This window comes from Patiria miniata, unplaced genomic scaffold (genome assembly GCF_015706575.1).
Source record: "Patiria miniata isolate m_02_andy unplaced genomic scaffold, ASM1570657v1 HiC_scaffold_15, whole genome shotgun sequence".
Lineage (NCBI taxonomy): Eukaryota > Metazoa > Echinodermata > Asteroidea > Valvatida > Asterinidae > Patiria > Patiria miniata.
In genome coordinates this window covers 2441001-2464170 of record NW_024037053.1, presented here as the reverse complement: position 1 = coordinate 2464170, position 23170 = coordinate 2441001, and the positions used below count along the sequence as shown (strand labels likewise).

Below are 23170 nucleotides of genomic sequence, written 5' to 3'. Positions count from 1 at the left end.
TTTTGTCTAACTCGAAAACTACTGAGCACCTCTCGCTCCAAAAACGACCGATCACTACAGAAATTCCTTAGCAATCCAGACATACTTTTTATTTAGCACAAAACAGTGATAACATGTACAAAATTATGAAATGTATGACAAATAATATTGAAAACAGTTGCACTTTGGTATACGTGCAAGTTGTGGTTCACACTCGCCTTGCACGTACAAAAGTGCAACTTTTTTTTCGGTGGCACTTGTTATAAATTGCATACTTTAGTTGTACACATTATCAATGTTTTGGGCCAAACAAAGAGTACGGCTGGATTGCTAAGGAATTTCTGTACAGATCAGTCATAATTTGAGCAAGATGTGTGCAGGAGTTTTTGAGCTAGATAAAAAAGTATTGTGGGGGACTTCTTTTTTGGTCGAGTGTGACTTTTATGGTGAAAAAGTTATGTCACTTACGCGAATATAGTATGGTACAGCGGCCACATGTCATGTACAAACATACAGCCTGTCACAGAGTCTCCCACCCAGCTCATGATCCTGGAACGCACAAAATACAATCCAGGAACCAGATTTTAAACACATTTGCCAATTATTGTTTCGTCATTCGCTTTTGGTGATTTCTTATAAACTTCATGGATTCTAACGGCGGCTAAATTTATGCCCTCCAGTAAAAAATTAAATATATATACATGCCCACTTTTATATAATGAGAAACAGTTTTCTATAATGCAATTTGGCTTTGATGTAATGTCAGCGATCAGCAAAAAAAAATTCTAGACCAGAATCCTAACCAGATAGTCAAGTCATGTCAAGTGTTGGTGATACATAATACTTTCTGTCTTGTCTTTGTTATACCTTTAGTGTTCAAATATTCGTTACCCGAATTGACTTGATCTTCTTGATCTAATGACTCGACTTAAGTCACTACTTGACCTAATGACTCGACTCGAGTCACAAACATCAGTGGCTTGTTACATCTTACTGATGACCACAATTTTGTTTCTTTGCTGACCTAGCTTCTAATCTTTGCAGAACATCAGTTATAATTACCAGTATTTGAAGTTCCTAATTCCTATAAGTTCAGTCCAACCAATAGTAATCAATGATCTTATTCCCATATTTTCTGTACTTTTGGGGATTTGTGCACACAATCTTTCTTAATTTCATAAACGTAAATAAGTTTAAAACATTTACAACTATCTAGCGATTTAATGAGGGTGTTTAATTGTTTTCATATCAATCGAACAAGATGATGTAATTATTTTAGATGAGTATCTGATTATTTTACAAGCTTTAAAGGGAATATACAACATTTGTAAACATCGAAAAACAAAACTACAAAATTTTACGAAATACCTTACTAGGATGTTGGTAAATAAAAGTCTAAAGCTTCCTGTAAAATTATGGCACCTGGTGTGAAGTCATTTTCAAGAAAAGTGATATTTTGAATAAATTTCCAAAGGTGGTCAGCCGACCACCATTGGAAAAACCTAACTATTTTTCAACTACTGCTCCAAATATACCATCTTTTTTTTCAGTCTAAGTTTTAATTGCTATTGGTTACATGTTCATGAACGGGTGCAGGCCAGCTAGACTGGTTCCCTTACCTTATGGTTATCCAGCATCGATAAATTGATCAATCTCATATTTAGTTTTGCTTGGTTTTTCCAGCATTTTCGAACACAAAACCTAAAACATGACAGTTTAACAATATTGGATCTATTATACTAACCACACGAATAGTTCATTTCTGAAAATTACAGCAAAAGCCAATGATGTACATTCCCTTTAATTACATGTTCCGGTAACTATCCGTGTGTAGTATCAGTTTGTTAATGTTGGAATCACAGTCATTATCTTCAAAAATGATGCCCACCCCCTAAATTATAGGCTCTAGACCCCCCCCCCCCCTTTTTGATTTCTGGAAGTGGGGGATATTATAATTTGGGTTTATTGGCAGTTTATTTCTGACGGGAGCTAACTACACCGAGGCCGAGCGGTACGTGGTCGTACGTCGAGAGGTGAGGTCAAGCAGCCTTGAGTGTAGAGGGCGCTATCGACGCGCATTATACGAAGCAAGCAACAACCCGGAAATCACCCTTCGTGATCGCAGTTTTCTCAGGTATTTTACTATAGTTGTTGCTAGTAGTAGAGATGATCTGGGCCAAGTTTGTCCAATCCTTAACAAAGTCATGAAGGTTCTGAAATTGTTCATGTTTATTTTCAAAGCTACGATTCGCTGGGACGTCCGGCCCGCCCCGCTCTAGTTAGCCTACATAATGTACATGTAGACGAGTCTTTTTCACCTGCAAATCGATACATGTCAGGGTGACCGTAAGGTCATGCCCAAATTCTGCTAAATGCACTTCAAAAATTTGTCAGATTAATCAAAAATCTGCCAAATTCCCCAGAATCACTTGAAATACACTATAAGCACTTAAAATCACATGCAGATGTTGTAGTATTGCCCTTAATTAAGGTTCAAATTACTTTATAAACAATCTGTAGTCGCGTAAAGATGTTATGAAGTTGCTTAAATTTCTGGCAAAATCCAGTTCCAAGTGAACCTCAGCAGCTAGACCAGGCAACCTGTCCTATTATGCCAGGGTTTGCTTGAATAGATTGAAGCTTTTTTAAACAAATGTACCATTTTTTTCACATTTGCTGTGTTTTTTGTTGTTGTTAAATAACCATTTTTGGAGAATTCTGCCAGAAATCTGCCAAAAAAAATCCATTCTGTCAAATTTTCTGTCAAACTCGATTTTTTTACGAAAAATTCTGTCAAATTTAGCCGAAATTCGGCTAAAACGGTCACCCTGATACATGTAGTCATACAGAAAGGAACACACGATACGAATGAGTAGACACTTAGATTCTGAATTTGAATGCAATACATGATGATATCTACAGTGTACTCCGAGCGTTCCTTTCTCCATGCTCCGAGTAACTGAACAAAAAGGGAGGCCTAGTATAATTAGTCGATGATCAATAACAATGATTGTTGCTGGGTTTTTTCTTCTTCACTGTAGAAGGAAATCTGAAGGCCAGAAAAACTCGATCATGAAACTCCATATTCCCATGCAGAATATGAGGAAGGAACGATGCCATTGAAAAGGAAAGGTACAAAAATGTGTCTTCGCAAGTTGATTTATAAACCAGACACTCAGTCGTGCTATTTTGGGTTAAGACATTGTTTTAGAATACGCGATGAGCCACCGCTGTGATAACCCGCCACCGCAATGAGGGACGCAATGAGTGGCTTACACCCATTGCCAGGCGTCTAAAAATTCTAAACACTGTTAAACACTGTCATCCTCACTGATCAGGTAAGAAAAGAGTTTAAAGAAGAAAGAATGCCTCTTGCCCTCCCAAACCCCTACCCTAAATCTTCAATTGCTCATTATGCCCTCCCAAACCCCTACCCTAAATCTTCAAGTGCTCATTATGTCCATCAAAGTAGTGTCTTGATTGCCAGGGCATACATTAGAACACGAAACAGCATCATATCACCATATAGGTTTAGACCACAGGACTCAGCTTGCAGTGAAACATCTGTTTCGAAAACTGTAGTAAGAAGCAGTATATGCATTACTACTAATAGAATGCCTTTTCTTTCCATCCAGGAACCCTCTAAAGTTTGAAGCTGTGCCGGTCAGGCAGCTACAATGAGTGCCATCAACAGAACCTCCAAGCAAGAGGTCCATCTGGAGGTCAAACCATACTGTCATGACATTTGTGACAAGGTCGTCCAGAATAAAGAGCAGCATCATGAGAGGTGTGAGGAAAAGAAATTTGGTTGTGACATTAGTGGTAGCATCTTCTCCCACAGTGGAACCCTGGAGTATCAGAAGGTCAACACCGATGAGAGACCATCTGTTTGTGGCAAAGGCTTCACAGACAATAGTAGCCTGATGCAACATCAAAGGGTCCACACTAAGAAGAAACCATTTGTTTGTGACTTTTGCGGCAAAGGCTTCTCACAGAGTTGTAATTTACACGCTCACAAAAGGGTCCACACGAACGAGAAACCATTTGTTTGTGACATTTGCGGCAAAAGATTCTCACAGAGTGCTACTCTGCAAAGACATCGGAGGGTCCACACTAAGGAGAAACCATTTGTTTGTGACATTTGCGGCAAAGACTTCTCACGGAGTTCTTATTTACGCGATCACAAAAGGGTCCACACGAACGAGAAACCATTTGTTTGTGACATTTGCAGCAAAGGTTTCTCACAGAATTGTAATTTACACGCTCACAAAAGGGTCCACACGAACGAGAAACCATTTGTTTGTGACATTTGCAGCAAAGGTTTCTCACAGAATTCTAATTTACACTCTCACAAAAGGGTCCACACTAAGGAGAAACCATTTGTTTGTGACATTTGCGGCAAAAGCTTCGCACGGAATTCTAATTTACACTCGCACAAAAGGGTCCACACGAACGAAAAACCATTTGTTTGTTACATTTGCGACAGACGATTCTCACACAGTTCTACTTTAGACAATCACAAAAGGGTCCACACTAACGAGAAACCATTTGTTTGTGACGTTTGTGGCAAAGGGTTCTCACAGAGTTTTTCTCTTCTAGGACATCGGAGGGTCCACACAAACGAAAAACCATTTGTTTGTGACATTTGCGGCAAAGGCTTCTCACGGAGTTCTTATTTACGCGATCACAAAAGGGTCCACACGAACGAGAAACCATTTGTTTGTGACATTTGCAGCAAAGGTTTCTCACAGAATTCTAATTTACACGCTCACAAAAGGGTCCACACTAAGGAGAAACCATTTGTTTGTGACATTTGCAGCAAAAGCTTCGCACGGAGTTCTAATTTACACTCGCACAAAAGGGTCCACACGAACGAGAAATCATTTGTTTGTGACATTTGCGACAGACGATTCTCACACAGTTCTGCTTTACACCGTCACATAAGGGTCCACACTAACGAGAAACCATTTGTTTGTGACGTTTGTGGCAAAGGGTTCTCACGGAGTTGTTCTCTTCTAGGACATCAGAGGGTCCACACAAACGAGAAACCATTTGTTTGTGACATTTGCGGCAAAGGCTTCTCACGGAGTTCTTATTTACACGATCACAAAAGGGTCCACACGAACGAGAAACCATTTGTTTGTGACATTTGCGGCAGAAGATCCTCGCACAGTTCTACTTTACTCTCTCACAAAAGGGTCCACACGAACGAGAAACCATTTCTTTGTGACATTTGCGGTAGAAGATTCCCACAGAGTTCTTCTCTATCAGATGGTCCACACTGAGGAGAAACCATTTGTTTGTGACATTTGTGGCAAAGGCTTCACAGACAAAGGAAACCTGATACCACATCAGAGGGTCCACACTAACGAGAAACCATTTGTTTGTGACATTTGTGGCAAAGGCTTCTCTTATAATTCTAATTTACACGATCACAAAAGGGTCCTGAAACGAAAGAGAAACCATTTGCAGCAGAAGATACTCACAGAGTTCTATTCTACATCGACATCAGAGGGTCCACACTAAGGAGAAACCATTTGTGGCAAAGGCTTCAGAGACAACAGTAACCTGATACTACATCAGAGGGTCCACACTAATACATGTAAGAAGCCTTTTGTATGGACATTTGAGGCGGAAGCTTCTCTCGTATAGTAGTTGCCTACAAAGACACAAGAGGGTCCATTCTAACGAGAAACCCTTTTGTTTGTGACATGTGTGGCAAAGGGTTTTCACAGAAATCGTCTCTAAAAAGACACATGAAGGTCCACACTCGTGAGAAAAAAATTGTGACAATTGCGGCGGGGGGGGGGGGGGACTTATTACTGAATAGTTTTCTACACAGATATCACTTGGTTTTCACGTACATGTAGTTCTCACCTCAAGAGACACAAGAGGGTCCAATGAGAAATTACACGTTTGTGAGACTTGTGGGAGAGGCTTCTGTCAAAGTGGTAACCTGAAAATCATAGGAGCATCCACTAACTCCTAATTAATGATGAACCGTTTATGTGCGACATTTGAGGCTGAAGCCTCTCAATCATAAGAAACCTTTGTCAACATCCAGGGGCCAACTTCACAGAGCTGCTTCGGCACATTTTGTGCTTAAGCAGCTCTGTGATATTGGCCCCGGGGTTTCTCACTTGATGAGAAAACCACCAGATTGGGATGTTTGAGGCAGTAGCTTCTCTACAAACACGTGAGTGCTCACACTTACAAAGACACACCCAATTTTTGTGTCATTTTTGTGGCAGAATTCCTTGATAAGAGCACATTTTTTTGTCAACATCAGAGGGTCCACACCAAGCACTTTGCTTGTTTCGAGTAATTTGGAATGTGTGCGCATTTATCTCTTTGATAATGGGCTGTGATGAAGTTAAGTCATTAAAAACAACCCAATATACAGTGTATAAGTGAAATGTAACAGGTTTTTTAAAAAAGATTTTGTTTAACATTTGTGTGTCTCACTGATGTGCACAGCTTGGTTCTTTGAGGACGTATACTCCATTTTTGCAGAGTATCAATCATATCACTGGTATTTGAAGTTCATAATTTGAGTCAAACCCATAGTAATCAGGATTTGAGCACACATGTGTATGGTTTGAGTTCATAAATACAAATAAGTTTGACGCATTTAGAACTATCTACATGTATAATGATTTACTGAGTAAGGGTGTTTTGTTTGTATGCCAATCGAACAACTAGACACACATTTGTAATTATTGTAGATTGGTACTTTTTCTTGAGTATCCTCTCATTCTTCAAGCTTAAAATGCCTGTTCCTTATATTTTTGTAAGTAGTATCACTTAATTGTTGGAATGACAGTTGTTATCTTTGAATAAAGATTCAAGAGAGCAACGCACGTAGACACAAGTTTGAAATTGTTGGTGTTGGGAAGTCTCGGTCCTTGAGTAAAGCGCATTGCATATGGTGGACTTTGAACAATAGAGAATGCAAAAGGGTCATTATCGACGATCATACAAAACATGGGGGGGGGGTTGTTCTTCATAAAGAGTACAAACAAAAGTTTAACAAAAGAGGGACAATGGGGGTCATCCTTGAAAGTGTTTACCAACCTCGTCCCCAGGGTGTCGAGCAGTATGCGCCTCGCCAGGGTGGGCACTTTGCCCCCCCCCCCGGCCTGGCGGATTTTTTTGAAAGATATTTCTTCAGTAACTATTTCCATAAATGGTTAGAGAGTTCTGTTCTGAATTCCCCCCAAAAGAAAACCAATCTCCAAAAGTGCCTGCGCCGTGGAAATCGTCATTTGTCAGTATATATCATGTGCCGTAGGGCCTATTCAATAATAATTGTCAGTTTGACTTCCTAGCTCCATAGTTTGAAGAGCGCCGGCGTTCAGACACCGTAAATCCCCTTAAAACACCGGTTGAAGTTCAGTGTAGCTTTCTTGATAAAACGATACCGGAACGCTTTTATGTTTAGACCGAATCGAGTTCAACTCTAAAATAAAAAAGGCAACTTAAACCCGTCGGTTAGCGAATAACCAGAACGAGTTTAACGGTTTAGCATCCCCATTTTGAATATGGACCCCCCCGTGCTTTTTAATTTTACGGAGGCCAAGTGTCCGAAGAAAAACACACACAAAAAGTCTACATTTTGGGCGCGGTTGTGCGACTGCGGTTGCCCCTCCCCCCCCCCCCCCGACATCAAAAGCTGGATACGCCATCGCGCACAGACGCGCAGCCGAAACGGACAGGATTTTTGAGAATTTCTCAAAATTGAACTTTCCCAGAATTTCTTTAAATTTGAGGGATTTTCCTTACACTTTTCTGTTTTTGTTTCGTTTGCTTGCAGATTCCTTCGAATTTTCGAAAATGAAAAGAAATTCTTAAAAGGAGGAAATGGAAAAAATGTTGCAACGCCACTTTTTCCTTCATTATCTCTCAATGAAGGTCATCATAATGCAAAAATGATCAAACACGAATCTGGAACTGAGAAACATTTCCATTTGTGTTTAGGAAAATGTTCTTGACCATAGACTTTGTACACAACCGCTAAAAAAGGCGAGTTGCAACATTTTTTTTCAGAGGAAATTAATTGAAACTAATTAAAGTAACTGACCGAAATTTGCGACTCAACAGAGGGCGCGCGGTACGCGCCAAGCTATCACGACTCTAGAGGGCGCTATCTATTATGTAAAGCGCAAGACATGCAAGAACATGAAGCGAAGAAGCATCGACTGCACGGATTTTCACTCAGCAGTACAAGCTACGAATCATAGTTTTGAAAATAAACATGAACGTATTCAGATCTTTGTTCAAGATTGGAAGAACTAGAGTCCATGTTGGCACAGATCGCTTAGGCAACAAGTACTTTGAAATACCTCAGAAAAGTGCGATCACGAAGGGTAACTTGTTCTGATTAAATACTGGCTTGACTCGTGATCACTCACTGACTATCATAATATGTTTGGCACTAGGAGTAAAGTTTGGCCCAATACAGGGTGAGTAAAAAAAACGAAACCCAAATGTCGGGACCATTGTTTTACTTAAGATTAAGTTCTTCATGTAGCACTTTCAAAATCTAGGATATGAAAGCCCAATTCATAAGCTTTCTTTTAGTACAAGAATCATTCAAATCACTCATGTGCTTTTGAAGTTACAGAGTTTTAAACACAACCACCGTTTTAAAGCTCTGTCCACGGATCACTAAAAAGGTGTGTGTTCTTTCAGCAAAACAAAAACAATTCACACACATCCTTATTTGATTCGTTTTCGATTTGCTGAAAGAACACAGAACTTTTTTGTGATCCATGGACAGAACCGTTTTATAGTTCTGTCGTAGTCCGAGTAACTTGGACCCAACTTATCGCCTTTTTAACATTTGGACATGGTCTGGCGATCGCCAGACCATGTCCAAATGTTAAAAAAGGCGATAAGTTGGGTCCAAGTTACTCGGACTAGTTCTGTCGATGGATCAACAGAAGGTAGGCCTAAGTGTACTTTCACTTTTTCAGCAAAACAAAAACAAATCACATAGGGATGTGTGTGTGTGAATTCCGTGCTCAGAACTTTAAAACGGTGGTTGTGTTTAAAATTCCGTAACTTGAAAAGTACATGAGTGATTTGAATGATTCTTGCACTAAAAAGAAAGATTATGATTGGGGCTTTCATATCCTAGATTTTGAAAGTGCCTACATGCAGAACTTCACTAAAACAATAGTCCCGACATTTGGGTTTCGCTTTTCCCGACTCACCCTGTATTACCAGCAGGCTGAAATATTTCCATGAAAAGTTACACGAGTGATTTGAATGATTCTTGTACTAAAAGAAAGCTTTTAATATGAATTGGGCTTTCATATCCTAGATTTAGAAAGTGCTACATGTAGAACTTCACTAAGACAATAGTCCCGACATTTGGGTTTTGCTTTTCCTGACTCACCCTGTATCACTATCACTCAGGCCGAAATATTTCCATGAAAAAATGCCATCATTTTTTTCCAATTGTTTGTGTTTACATTATAAAAGTGGCCCTTAGCACAATTTACTACAGTGTAGGGCCATAGAATAGGGCTAGGCCTAATTAGTAGGTGTTCACATAACAATTATTGCTGCTGTTTTTTTTTTTTTTTTTTAGGAGGATATCTAAAAGCCAGAAGAACGTGTGAATCTCCATATTCCCATGCAGAATATGAGGAAGGAATGATGCCGTTGGAATGGGAAGGTACAAAAAATTGTGTCTTCGTTGAAAAAGCTCTGTCGTGTCCGTACTGTGCACAACACTGACAAATCACGTCAAATATGGAGGCTATTGTCAGACACATCGAGTTGTTTCCGGAAGGTGAATTGAAAAAGAAAGAAATAGTTTCTCATCCAGACTTGTTTTTAAAGTTAGCGTCCATCATTTGTAATTTGCGCATTATGTTCATTTGAAGCAACAAAAATGCTCAAAATCTAAAGAAGGGTGCTGAACAACTAACCCGATGAAGTTTCGGCTTAGTGAATGCTGTATATTCCGAAAAAACAATATTCTAGGATCTCGATTTCAAATCAAAATTTGCCGGAATTAAGCGTCTGAGACACTTTCTCACTGAGCCGATTGCAGCTATGCGATGTCGCGCACTGAAACAATGAATTATAGCAAATGTGCGTTGCGTCAATGCTTGCGCATGCTTCTGCGAATAAAAAAAAATGAATGAATGAAAAATGAACGGAAATTTCCATCGTTGTGTCTTAATAGACGCATCGTTGGAAAGGCCTTCTTTCATTGATTTCTTCAAACTAACAGCTTGCCAGAAAAATCACAGGGAGATAAGTGCCATTACTATCTTTGAACCAAGTATGCTTTTCGAAAATAATTACGTCAGTTACTTTTTGGATAGCTGCAAATGATGGACTATACCTTTAAAGGGGGGCTTTTATTCATGAAGAGTATGCCCCAAAGTGGTGGATGTTCTTTGATGACGTCTAAAAAAAACCAACCAAGTTCAGGATGTTTTAGCTTGCAAAGGACAACTTGCAAATACAATATTTTCTCAATTGTCTTGGGTATTTTGCAGTTGCTGCAGCAAATTGTTGTCAGTTTTTCAACTGAACTTGAGCTGAGGAAATTGAACCTGTTCTTAAATTTTGAAGAATACATGTTCCATTATTTTGGCAGCGTGGGTCAGAGGGAAACGGGCGGACCCTCCGACTCCGGAGGAAATCGACCGGAGAGAGCAGAAGACGCTACTGGTCAAGAAGAGAGCGCAGGAACTAGAAGAGAAAGATCAAGAGGTGATGAAAGAAACGGCTTAAAACCTCATGGTGCAGACGATCAATTTGGGAAGAGCCCCATATTACGGGCACCACTGATATGCCGCCAATTTTCACCTCACCTTATGATTTCATTGAAGACAAATTCATTAGGCTTGGCAAGACTGAAAACATCTCAGGAAAAAGGTGTTTTTAGAGCTCATTCTGGGTGCACACATCGTTCGGATAGCCAACGTGTAGGCAGCCATATTGAAGAGTCTGGAAGTCTGCAGTGCGCATAAAAACGTACCAGCCAATAACAATGCACTATCTCATCATGAATATTTAATTTCTCATGAATATTTAATTTACTAAATATTCATTTGTCTTACTTCAATGGATACCTTAAATACATCAATTAGACCCTAAACGCCAACAAGCGCTCGTGGTCGAGCGGGTAAGGCTGGTGTGTTTTCTCTTTCCCTACCGGGTTCGATTCCCACGAAAGTAGATAACTGATGCAAAAGAAGAAAGGAGGTTGAGAGTGGAGGAAAAGTTGAGGAAATAACCATAAAGGATGTAACTTTTTGGCGCTTAAAAATGTTTTGAGGTTTGAAGATCGACCGACTGAATATTTAATTTGAACGAAGAAATTGACTGGAGCGGGGTTTGAACCTGCGACCTCCGGATTGCCGTTCCGGTGCTCTACCAACTGAGCTATCCAGCCCTATGTTTGCAGTTTCCCATCAATTGTTTTCTTTAGTTTTGGCTAATTTCCTAATGTTTGTGTGGATCTTTTTATTCTCCAGAGACAGTTAAAGGATTATGAGGAAGGACTTGTGGCGAAACCGGCACAGACCAAGCAAATAGGTAAATGCCCTCTTATGTTTTTAAGAGTTATTGTCTAATGGTTTTCGGCACATTGTTGAACAGAATTTCTTTGTTAGTGGGGGGGGGGGGGGGCGTCGGCAATTGAAAGTGCTGTATAACGCGAATGATTCTCATTTCGAACTTAATTTTCAAACTGAATAACGGCTATCTGATTTCAACCAGAGGTTTCAGCTCACATTCATGTGAGCCCATCCAGCTCAAAGTCATACAACCAAAAAGTAAAAAGTGAGGCGCCGCATGCATGGTCTGAGTATCACCCGTTATCCACGGAGCCAAGACTTTCTTGTATAACGTCTGATATGTCTAGACAAGCAGATTATGCAAGCCGTGCGCCAGCTAATCTGAGTCAACTTTACTAAATCATGACATCATTTCATTCCTAAATCGGGACTAAATGGTTTGATTGGTCAATTCGAATGCAGTGTTTTGTAATACATGATACAGAGCACGTGACACAGGGCTTCTTTATGCCCTCTCGATGATTGGGTGTGGTTTGCGGGATACAATGACTACTTGTCATTGACAAAACACTCAGCTGCCTTAAACGCAGTCACTATCAGAGACCATGGAGCAAATTGGGGGATGTTCTAGTTTTCTTTAGCTTGTGTCACAAAAAATTGATTTTTTTTTAGGTTGGTTTTGAATATTTCATTTCCAAAATCAAAACCGAATAGTGGAATTCAAACTAAACTTTTAAAATTCTGGATTCTAACCCAGTGCCAATTATCTTAACTTGTCTTTTTAAAGTCAAGTTAAGCAACCATTAATTGCGTTTTCCCTTATCACAGGCCATGCTTCATCACCGGTTTTTGACAAGGTGGACTCGGCTGAATCAGTCAGCACGGGCACGGAGTTTGAGCCCTCTGCGTGGCAGCCCGGCAAGTCTACGTCCAAAGTCAAATGAAAGCTGTCAGCGCTGATAATATGAGACTATGATTCACGGTGTTAGAGGCTCTACTGCCCAGAAGTGTTTGGGAAAGATGCGATTTTCACGGAAAGATAACGTGCAGAGATAAGTTGTGATAACCACTAGCTTATTCACCTGTGGTTGCACGTTCAGTCGCACATCGAATTTCTGGGAACCAGCAAGGTGTAGCAAAGTACATACGAGATCGCCTGGTATACATGTAATTATCACTTGAAGTTTTTGTCCAATTTACAATAATATCGGAGTCTTATATAGCGCACGTATCTACCAACAATTAGGTACTCAAGGCGCTGGAAATTATGTCTAGTATTAAAGAAAGGTAAATAAAGTTTATGAGAAATATGAGACCCATTATGTAGTACCTTATAATGGTTTACAAGGTACTGCGGCGCATATTGCAGCCACTGCCAGAAACACCGGGGCAAACCCCTTCTCTTAGCGATAAGTGTTACTGGGTTCTTAACGTGCATTACACAACACACGGGACCTACGGCTTTACGTCCCATCCGAAGGACGGAGCAATAATGGTAAAGTGCCTTGCTCAAGAGCACAAGCACCATGTTCCCACGGTCAGGATTCGAACCCATGTACCACGGCACACGAGTCGAACACCGTAACCATTGGACCACAGCACCCCACTTGTAATTGAAGAGAAACTAACCAAATTAAGAGATGCCATATTTTTATATCACAGCCTTTACTTGTGTTATATGTAAATAGAACAATACACCTGATGCATGTGCTGGCCATATTAAATTGAAAGCGAGGTAAATTCTTCATATTTGGAACGAACTTGCGAGTAGAAATGAAAGCAATGACATAAAGTTCATTACAAATTAATACCATTCTGCTCTGATGAATAATTTAAAATTTGTGATTAAACATAACCTAATGTTTTAAAGGGAATGTACATCATTGGCTTTTGCTGTAATTTTCAGAAATGAACTATTTTGAGGGGTTAGTATAACAGATCAAATATTATTACACTGACATGTTTGAAGTTTTGTGTTCGAAAATGCTGGAAAAACCAAGAAAAACAAACATGTTCAAGTAGTCTGGTTCCCTGACTCCACTAAAGATGAAATGGATCAATTTATAGATGCCGGAAAATTGTAAGGTAATGGAACCAGTCTAACTGGCCTGCACCCGTTCATGAACATGTAACCAATAGCAAACATAATTTGGACTGGAAAAAAAAATGGTGAATTTGGAGCAGAAGTTGAAAAATAGTTAGGTGTTTCCAACGGTGGTCGGCCGACCACCGTTGGAAATTTATACAAAATACCATTTTTCTTGAAAATGACTTCACACCAGGTGCCATAATTTTACAGGATGCTTGAGACTGTCATTTACCAACATCCTAGTAAGGTATTTCGTAAAAAATTGGTAGTTTTGTTTTTCGATGTTTGCAAATGTTGTATATTCCCTTTAAGCCACATTCGTATAAAACGCAATTGAAGGTGAGGCTTGGAACACATAAATAGTCTGGCACCATCTCATTCCGCAGTTTAATATTTATAAAATAGATTCAGGGAACACGATCCAAAATGGCTTCCTGGTGAATACGGTCTATTGAAACATGCTGTGTATAATGTTGTACACAAATCTCAGTAACAATGCAATAAACCTGTTACATTACAAGCGCCTGTCGTGTCAACTTTTGTTAATTTGAGTGCTTGAAGTGAGGAATAGGGTAAAATTCATGGCACATTGGCAGACAGGGCTCTGGAGTGCTCTGAAACGTGCACAACTAAATCAGGCCCACTTCACTCATAGTTTAGCCAGCAAATTTCTCCAAAAATTCCACTGGGGCAAAGAAAATGTCCTCAGTATTTCACCAACCAAGTTTGCAGACTCAATTCAATATTTAAAGGAGACTTTTCTTCAATATTTTGCACATGAGAGGGAAGTCGAGTGATTTCAAAATGGGGCTAAATACTAGACTGGTACATGTCCATCCATGGTCCAACTTTTTGAAAAAGACTGACCACTTCATTCAGTGTCAATAGTCTGGTGGCCTGACTATGTAGAAATGTGAAGTACGGTGTAAATTGAGACTAGTTCCCGCTTCATGCCACGTTTCTTGAATTCTTTTGGCATGGTTGATTGATGCAGTACTGAAGCCGTGTTGGACTTGGTGTTTTAGGTGCCAGTCCATTTTCTTGTTTTGCAGGTTGTTAATACCTTAAGTTTTGGGACTCTCATACACAGTATTGAGAGTCCCAAATTTTTGGACTAGCACATTGGTAATGATGCATTTGCGGACCAATTCAGAATTAGGGTTTTGCATTTGCCCGACGCCACTTTTTTCGGAAAGATTTCCATATACGAAGTTCACTCAACACCCTGTGTACAAACCCTATGAGATTGGACTGAAACATTCTAAGTGTTTGCTAAGAAAATGCTTGTATTTTCTCACTGCTCAAATTGACTTTGATGACATGAAATTGCTATCTGGGGGCTTGTTAGTCAATACAGAGGAAAATTAGTGAACTTCGTATATGGAAATCTTTCCCTTTTTTCTACATACCGGTACATGTATGTATCATCTCAATAAGGGTCAGTTATTGCAAAAATGTTGATAGACATGAATCTGGGACCGAGAAACATTTCCAATTTTGTTAGCAAATACTTAGAAAAAATGTTGCAACCTGACGCCACTTCAGCAGTTGTGTAACAAAGTCTATGGAGAGTCAAGAACATTTTCCAAGTATTTCGTAACAAAATTGGAAATGTTTCTCACTCCCAGATTCATGTTATCATTTTTGCAACGACTGACCTTCATTGATATATGAGATGATATATGAAGAAAAAAAGTGGCGTCAGGTTGCAACATTTTTTTTCCAAAAAATGTCCAGACTTTCCATAGACTTTGTACACAACCGCTGAAGTAGCGTCAGGATGCAACATTCTTTCCATGTAATTTCCTTGCACAGTTTCAAAAACTTAATTTCAAAAATAACTGACTTGCCTTTCAGAGGACGGACATCTGTCTTCCGTTGCAAATTGTTGTCCAGATTTCCAAGCTCGAAGACTTTAGCAAAAACTGCCATGCACTGGTGTATGTCCACATGCTTGCCTCATTGCCTGTATGGAAATAGCTTCAGAACAGCAGATGACTAATAAACCCTCCTAGTCTTCTGTACTTCATAATCCTCCAAGTTTTGCAAACTACTTTTCCACACAGAGTTATAGCATCCATACTTCAAAGTCCTCCGAGGTATATATCTGAGCAGTGTGGATAACACTTCCAATCCCTGCACAATTCTTCTGAGTAGCTAATTAGCTCAGGGCAAGCAGGCAGATATGGTCACACTTCACTGCTCTCCACAGTGCTGTTTTTTTTGTGTGCAGTGACTGTGTGACACAGTTTCTTTAAAGTTGCATTCCCCACTCTTCAACAAATTCAAATTTCTGTTAATAAATTTTCATCTCGCATGTTTTATCCCAAACAAAAAAACACTGTTCTTCCTTTTTTGTACATCTGCAACCATTGAAAAAAAAAAATTGTTTCGGGCACAAATGGATCGGCTTTGGGAGCAGACTGGTTCCCGGTCTGCACATTATCGATACTCTTTGTGGGTCCGGAACCAGCCTACCCCGAGAGAATGGAATTATTGTCTGGCAGCTAATAATTCAAAAGTGTAAAATAATAATTCAATAACTAAACATGGGCCGAATTTTTTTATGAACCTTGGATTCTGCCTTATGGAAGAATTTCACCTTAAAGGGAATATACATTTGCAAACATCGAAAAATAAAACTACCAAGTTTTTACGAACTACCTTACTAGGATGTTGTAAATGACAGTCTAAAGCATCCTGTAAAATTATGGCACATTGTGTGAAGTCATTTTCAAGAAAATGGTATTTTTGTATACATTTCCTACGGTGGTCGGCCGACCACCGTTGGAAAAACCTAAATATTTTTCAACAAGTGCTCCAAATTTACCATTTTTTTTCCAGTCCAAATTTTATTTGCTATTGGTTACATGTTCATGAACGGGTGCAGGCAAGCTAGACTGGTTCCCTTACCTGACAATTTTCCATTTTATCTTTAGTGGAGCCAGGGAACCAGATTACTTAAACGTTTTTGTTTTTCATGGTGTTTCCAGCATTTTGGAATACAAAAACTTCAAACATGTCAGTGTAACAATATTTGATCTATAGTTCATTTCTGAAAATTACAGCAAAAGCCAATGATGTACATTCCCTTTAAACTGACAGTTGGGTTGTATCTAGTCATATGTTATGACAACACACTGGAATAAACTCTGTGCTAAGGGCCATACAAATGTGAGCGCAAAAAGTTGATAAAATTATGGCATTTTTTTCCATGGAAATATTTTGGCCCGATACTCGGCATGGGGGTTCTTTTACCAAAGCATCCCACTTGTTCACTAAATTTAGGAGTTTCCAATTGTTCCTTTTGGTGAAATTTTTCTCTTAAAACTCTTAATTTGCATATGTCAAATTGTGTGCATTCCTTCCACTTCAGTTGGCAAATAAAGAAAGACAAATTTCACCTGAAGAAACCATTGGGAAGTCGTAAATTTGGTGAAAAAGTGGGATGCTTGGGTAAAAGAACCCCATTGTCGTGTGTCAGGCTGAAATATTTCCCTGAAAAAAAAAGCCATCATTTTACCATTTTTTTGTGCTCACATTTGTATGACCCCTAGCACAAGAGTTTACTCGTGTGTGGCCATAGAAAAGGGCCAGAAGGTCTATCTTAAAACAGTGCTACATGTTTTTGTTCTCGTGTACTAAAGTTTTCGAGTTTGAAAGTGTACTTTCAAAATGCTCCTATTTTAACCAGAATTAATTTCCTGGGCTGAAATTCGGACTTAATATCCCTTACATAAAATACTTCAATTTGCGACCGATCAACACACCTTGAAAATTCCTAGTTTTGGAGTAAAATCCATATATCTATTTCATGATAACCGTATTCACCTATAGAAATTGCCCCGTGGAGACGTATACAATCTTTTGTTTCCTATTGTGCACATGTCTCCACAGGGTACCGTGTACCACATCAAGGCAAGTTTATCTAATATACATACTAAATCTTTTAAGTACTCAGTGATGTAGTGAAGTCCACTAGAAGTCCATCACAAGTCCGTTCATTTAGTAAATCAGATGCCGTCACAAGTCTAGTCAAAAGTAACAGGGGTAAACAATATGAGAGGAATGGCGTTGTCGTAGTTCATCTGAATAGCTTGTGATACGGCGTTGGACTGGAGGACTTGTGATGGACTCAAGAACATCACTGTCAGTGCTCTGTACTAACTACGACCTGCTCTGTCAATGCACATCAAGTTCGAGAGAAACTCAAGACACAACCAAGATCACTGATGTCTTAGAAACTTTAATTCCTTTATCACAAAAATACTATGTTCCAAAGCGAGCCGCCCGGTCTCCAGTGAAAAACTAATCTGAATATCCAGAGAGACGGTTCGGTAACGGGCTTCCCATTAATGTCCTATTCAAATCACTACCAAGACAGACGGTCATTTCAGATGGCTACGGGATGTTAAAATGTGGTGTACAGCCCCAAGATTAAATTATTTGTATTCAACTGTTCACACCACATGGTCAGGGTCAGTGTTTTTATCGTTGCCCCATCCCGGGCACGGAGCTGCCACTTTAAAGTTGCAAAATATCTAGCTATTTAACTGTATACCGTAAATTTATTCATTTTCATGTTAGGAATTGAATACATCCAAAGCATGCTTTTAAAAAATGCAATCCACGCACAAAAAATCGGTGCGATGCAAACTTTAAAAATGTCTTCAAAAGCTGTTCTCGCATTAAGAAGTAACTTAAAATCGCGCTCTGCTATCTGCATGAGCATCGTAATCAAAAATACGTTCGCAAATTCATTTCAAATTCAGAAGAGAATTGCTTTTAAAACCGTTTACAGCATACACACCATTACGATGAAGAGCTAGCCCGAATTACAATTATATTTACACCGAAACAATTAAAAACAGCGGAATGTTATTCAAATCATCTAAGACTCGCTGCCGCCCTGAACAATCAAATTATTGTACACACTTAAAGGAAAAATATAATATTCATTAAAAAAAATTCAAAATCTAAAAAACGTAAATCTTAAGTCAATTGTGATTACTGTGCAAAATGGGGTTCACACTCAAACTGCAGTGAAGCATTTCATCAGGTCGAATTTGTAAAATCTGTAGCAATTTAAACAAAACATCCAATCCACAAAAATAGACCAAAAGTTCAAAATGTTTCTCTCAAACATTCATGCATGTGAAGTCACACAAGCAAAACAGATGTATGCATCCTGCCATGCACATCGGCAAATAACAACAGTCGTTTCAGTTATAAAGTGGGGCAAACACGCGTGAAAGAATTCCACATTAGGCCTCCAACTCGGTTTAAAAAAAAAACCTTAAAATTTGATATGCAAGGCTTATTGCTCAGTGATCACAAAAATGAATTCATTAATTAAAGATGCTCGCCAATGTAGATAATTCTAAATTAGGTTGGCTCGTTCAATTGCCACACATCACTTCAGCTCAATTATGAAACCCTACCCAATTGATGTCAAAGCCTGACAAATTAACAAAGAGTGCTGTCATATCTTCAAGTGCTACAAAAAAATCCAAAAGTTCATTCAAAACAAGCATTATTTAAACACATTCAACCCTTTCTTACAAAATCACTGATCTGCCAGCATAGTGGATTTCATTGGTACATAGCACAGCCTCAAATATACATTTTCCTTTTTTTTGTACAAGCAATAAAAACTTTTGAATTTCGTCACCTGAGAATGCCAACTAGTTAGGTAATGTTAGTCTCAAAGTTAAATTGATAGCTTTCTTTTCAATGCTCCGCAAACCTTTTTTTGTGTCAATTTCTGTAGATTTACATTTTTAGTGCTGAATACGTCAATGGGGCTCGCACTTTGCTCTTCAATCATTAACAATATTCATTAACTAAGTAGCTAATTAACAATAAACATTAATAAGCATTTCAATAAAACTGAGCATTGGGAAATGAAAGATGTCGTTCCACAAACCCATTCTAAGTTCTGATACTATTAAAAATTAAAACTTACATGTAATAACAATTCAATAAAAATTTTAACTAAATGCTCAGGAAACAACTTGTTCGTGGAAAACCTTAAAGCTGCCTGCCTTTGCCGCAATCTAGTCACAGATGCTGAAACAAGCAGCCAAGTATGTCAATGGACTAAAAAAAAAAAGGTCAATTCTCAATGTGAATTATAACAAAATTTAGCCATGCATGCGTTAGTTGCTCCATAAGGAATTGAAAATCAGTCACATAACCTAGGAAATTCCACATGTCACATCACAGGAATGGAGATACGTAGATAACATTGTCAATCACATTTATATCGAACTTAAATTTATGCAAAAGATAAATTTGCGGATAGCTAGGAGCCACTTTGAGTTCATTTAATCAGTTTTGTATTTTAGTTGGGAACTTTGTGAAATGTCTTAGCTAGATAGTGATTTAAACTGATTTTCTCAGAAAAAATGTAGTGTCCAGAAACCACTTCTTTGGTTGTGTACTAAGTCTAGGGAGAGTGGAGTGAATCTCAGTCCCAGATTCATGTCTTTTCCACATTTTTGCAATGACTGGCCTTCATTGAGATAAAAGATTAAGAAAAAAAGTGGCGTCAGGATGCAACCAATTTCCTAGCTTCTGCAAAGCAAAGCAAAAACCAGTTCAGAAGAAAAATATTATTTGACACTTTTTTGGGGGGGGGGGGGAAGGTAACCAATGCAGTTACACGTAAATTCTGTCGCCAAATCCACCCTTTCAATGTGCTTCGTGAATTACGCAACACTGTAAATATATGAATTCTTGAGCAGACTGTCCCAAGACATACAAAAATTCCCTTCCAAGACCGAGTCTCATTACACTGTCAAGAAAAAAAGAAGTACTTAATGTCCAACATCCAGATTACAACAATAATACTCTTTCTTGAATTTCTAGAAAAATAGACTAGCAACATTTGGTGATTTTTTTTTTTTTTTTTATACAAACCTAAACATTCCTTTTTTCAGAATGCCCCGTTCAAATTGTGGGCACCTTTTCTCTGTACAGATTTCGAAATAAAATTGGCATGTTTTTAAGAAATTTATGGAAGAATTGTTGATTGCCACATTGCAGCCGAAAAAAAAAGAAAAGAAAAAAGAAAAAGAAAAACAATAAGATATGTTCATCGGTAGTTATCTACATACACACACTTTCAACACCGATAACTAATTCATAAAAGTGTTATATCCTAGACAAATTCCTATACACATTCCAAAAATAGCATCTTTTTATGTAACATACAACGTACTCCTACATTACATTTACTCATCCCAACGGAGTAACACTCCTTAAAAATCTCTTGAAAACAAAAAAGAAAATACATCAATTAGAAATATATGCAAACTGTTTAAAAATGCATGTGTAATTTAACTACAGTCTTACGGAAAAATATGAAAATTCCATTATCATTGGAAAAAATTCATTCATAAAAATAGAAAATTACAGTGATTGAATACAAAGGTTCTCCAGTAAAGGTATTGTGTTTGATGCTACAAAATTCCCCCAAAGTGGGTGAAAAGTCTACATTATGTACACGTGCAAATATTGTGAACGTACATTGGGACATATGTGTAAAGGACGATTATTAAGTTGGCACAGGTTTTTACTTTGGCAAAGTAAACACGTCCCCCCCCCCCCATTTGTTCAGCTTTAAAACATGCACAAATAGACATGTCTACAACTGTTGGTTCTCTCTGCAGAGATACGTTCATTTTTTGGTCTAACAAACATCAAACAACCAATTGACTTAAATGCCTCTTTAAGGCTCATGTACATGCCTCTTTAAGGCTCATGTCCCAATGCGAGTTCAGTTTCAAATACAACAGGCATTTCCATCCAAACAACATCTTGAACCTTTTCAGGGGAATTTAGAATTGACGCTAAGAAATGACACATACAAGAATATTGGCAATACAAATTAAACTAAAAGCTACATTTAGACTGAAAAGGATACAAGTTGTCATGTTAAGAAAAAAAAAAGTATTAAACTAGAGACTTTTCCCCATTACTAAGTAAAAAAACACAAGTCGGAGATACCGCACTTGTATAAATTGAACTGCACAGAAATTGTTTTGAGGATAAAGTCTTGCTGCGCGCTGGGCATCCAAGCATACATGTGTGTGGGCCAAACCCTTTTCAGGTCAACACAGATTATGAAACCCTCCGTTTCTTCACACGCCTTCAGGTCCAACAACTGGATTATTGTACGGTAGGCTCCTGACTGTTCTAATAACCGGTCTTCTTTGCCTACACGATGCCTTAAAAGATGAGACTGTTTGGCGCCCTCAACTGATAACGCACGGTGCAAATACAGACACAGTTGATGGTACGTGTACAAGACTGCGAACGCCGAAAACAGATGGTCGCAACATGAACGTCTGGATGCACAACGGGTCCACTCTACGGTTTCAAAGTCACAGACACGCCGCTACAGCCACTCCATCGTTTCTCGTCTTGTTCCATTCTCAGAAATCTACCATCAGTGACGCCTTCTCAATGTCCTTCAGTGTGCAGGTATGTGCAGTGTCGCGGGGAGCCTTGGGGGAGAAGTCTCTAGCTAATGGGGCACAGACGACCTAGTAGTATGAATACGCTGACTTGTACGACTGCAATAACAAGAGTTCAGCGAAGTTAGTACCAACGCTTGAACAAGTCAAGAAAATATTCAAGTTCATTCGGATCCCGAACAGCTCAATTTTGGAGAAGCAGGAACAAGCAGTATGAAAACATGGAATGTAAAGGCACGTTAGTTTGTATTAACCCTAACTCTCCTCGATCCTCCAAAATCCTCTGGGCAGTTTTGGAGGATTTTGGAGGATTGAGGCTGAATGGCAAAAATGTGTCGGTCGATTTTGGAGGATGCATTGTGTTGAATTTGTATGCTGTATCCAGCATTGTTTATGTTCAGCCATGCATACTTGAGCCCTGCATTATGCTCGACACTGTCCGCACTGCTTCTGAATGTCATCGGTACTGCCTCAACCCATCAACAGGATTTTGAAGGATTGAGGCAATGGTCACCCCTCCACTGAACCAATTCAAGAAATAACGAATGATTTTTGGAGGATTGAGGCTGAATCTAATTTGTACTTGATGGCAATTGGTGGATTTTGCAGGATTGAGGCTGGTTCCTAGCCAAAAGAGCCTAGGGGTTAGGGTTAACAAGTATACCTGAAATGAAACACACTTCTCATTTTGTGTACCTGTATAAAAGCAAAGACCTCTACTATCGTGTAGAGGAATTTTCATTAGTATCCACACCGAGGCCACAGGGAACCTTTTTCTGTTAATCCTCATCACAAATTATTACAATGACAGCCTTCATTTCAATACATGTATTAACTGTAAATTTGTCCACACTGCAACTCTGACCAAAAGAAATGAGATTTTTTTATTAGCCAATATGTGACCTAATCTGTCAAAAGCAGAGGCTTCTGGGCAGGGTTGAAACTGAGATAGGATAAAATTTGTGGGGTGATTTTTTTTTTATTTTCAATTTTTTGCAAATTTGTAATCCCGAACATGTCTTAAATATACTATACAAGTTTGAAACCCTGAATTGAACTCCAAATATAGTATTTTTGAC

General features: G+C 38.8%; 3 protein-coding genes and 1 non-coding gene across 14 annotated transcripts in view; 2 read left to right on the top strand and 2 right to left on the bottom strand.

The window, feature by feature from the left end:
* Positions 1-1944: 1944 nt before the first annotated feature.
* Positions 1945-6858, top strand: LOC119722396 (zinc finger protein 271-like). 2 transcript variants are annotated; one of them, XM_038192486.1, is made up of 3 exons: positions 1946-2113; positions 3021-3111; positions 3615-6858. In XM_038192486.1, the coding sequence occupies exon 3, from the start codon at positions 3657-3659 to the stop codon at positions 5262-5264; it is 1608 nt and encodes a 535-aa protein (XP_038048414.1). In that variant the 5' UTR covers positions 1946-2113; positions 3021-3111; positions 3615-3656; the 3' UTR covers positions 5265-6858. The 2 variants fall into 2 exon arrangements, with proteins under 2 accessions (XP_038048415.1, XP_038048414.1); XM_038192487.1 differs by lacking the exon at positions 3021-3111 and having other exon boundaries at positions 1945-2113.
* A 1260-nt stretch (positions 6859-8118) lies between these two features.
* LOC119722395 (NADH dehydrogenase [ubiquinone] 1 alpha subcomplex assembly factor 2-like) lies at positions 8119-12766 on the top strand. The gene is made up of 5 exons (XM_038192485.1): positions 8119-8345; positions 9575-9661; positions 10598-10713; positions 11481-11541; positions 12351-12766. The coding sequence occupies exons 1-5, from the start codon at positions 8234-8236 to the stop codon at positions 12464-12466; spliced, it is 492 nt and encodes a 163-aa protein (XP_038048413.1). The 5' UTR covers positions 8119-8233; the 3' UTR covers positions 12467-12766.
* Trnaa-ggc lies at positions 11326-11398 on the bottom strand. Its single transcript has one exon. It is a non-coding gene; the product is annotated as a tRNA-Ala (tRNA).
* A 5073-nt stretch (positions 12767-17839) lies between the features above and the next one.
* Positions 17840-23170, bottom strand: part of LOC119722392 (dual specificity protein phosphatase CDC14AB-like) — a 52571-nt gene continuing 47240 nt past the window's right edge. For all 10 annotated transcript variants that reach the window (XR_005270442.1, XR_005270443.1, XM_038192475.1 and 7 more), the window contains one exon: positions 17840-22190. Coding sequence is in view for 8 of the 10 variants with exons in the window: in XM_038192475.1 (XP_038048403.1) it covers positions 22142-22190 (49 nt within the window). In the remaining 2 variants the exon portion in view is untranslated. The remainder of the gene's footprint in view (positions 22191-23170) is intronic.

Bases quoted from the DNA above. Each gene is read 5' to 3' on its own strand.
- LOC119722396 (XM_038192487.1), top strand. From the start codon at position 3,657: ATGAGTGCCATCAACAGAACCTCCAAGCAAGAGGTCCATCTGGAGGTC.
- LOC119722395 (XM_038192485.1), top strand. From the start codon at position 8,234: ATGAACGTATTCAGATCTTTGTTCAAGATTGGAAGAACTAGAGTCCAT. The intron at 9,662-10,597 runs GTACAAAAAATT...TTATTTTGGCAG, and splicing joins GATGCCGTTGGAATGGGAAG to CGTGGGTCAGAGGGAAACGG. The intron at 10,714-11,480 runs GTGATGAAAGAA...TTTATTCTCCAG, and splicing joins TAGAAGAGAAAGATCAAGAG to AGACAGTTAAAGGATTATGA.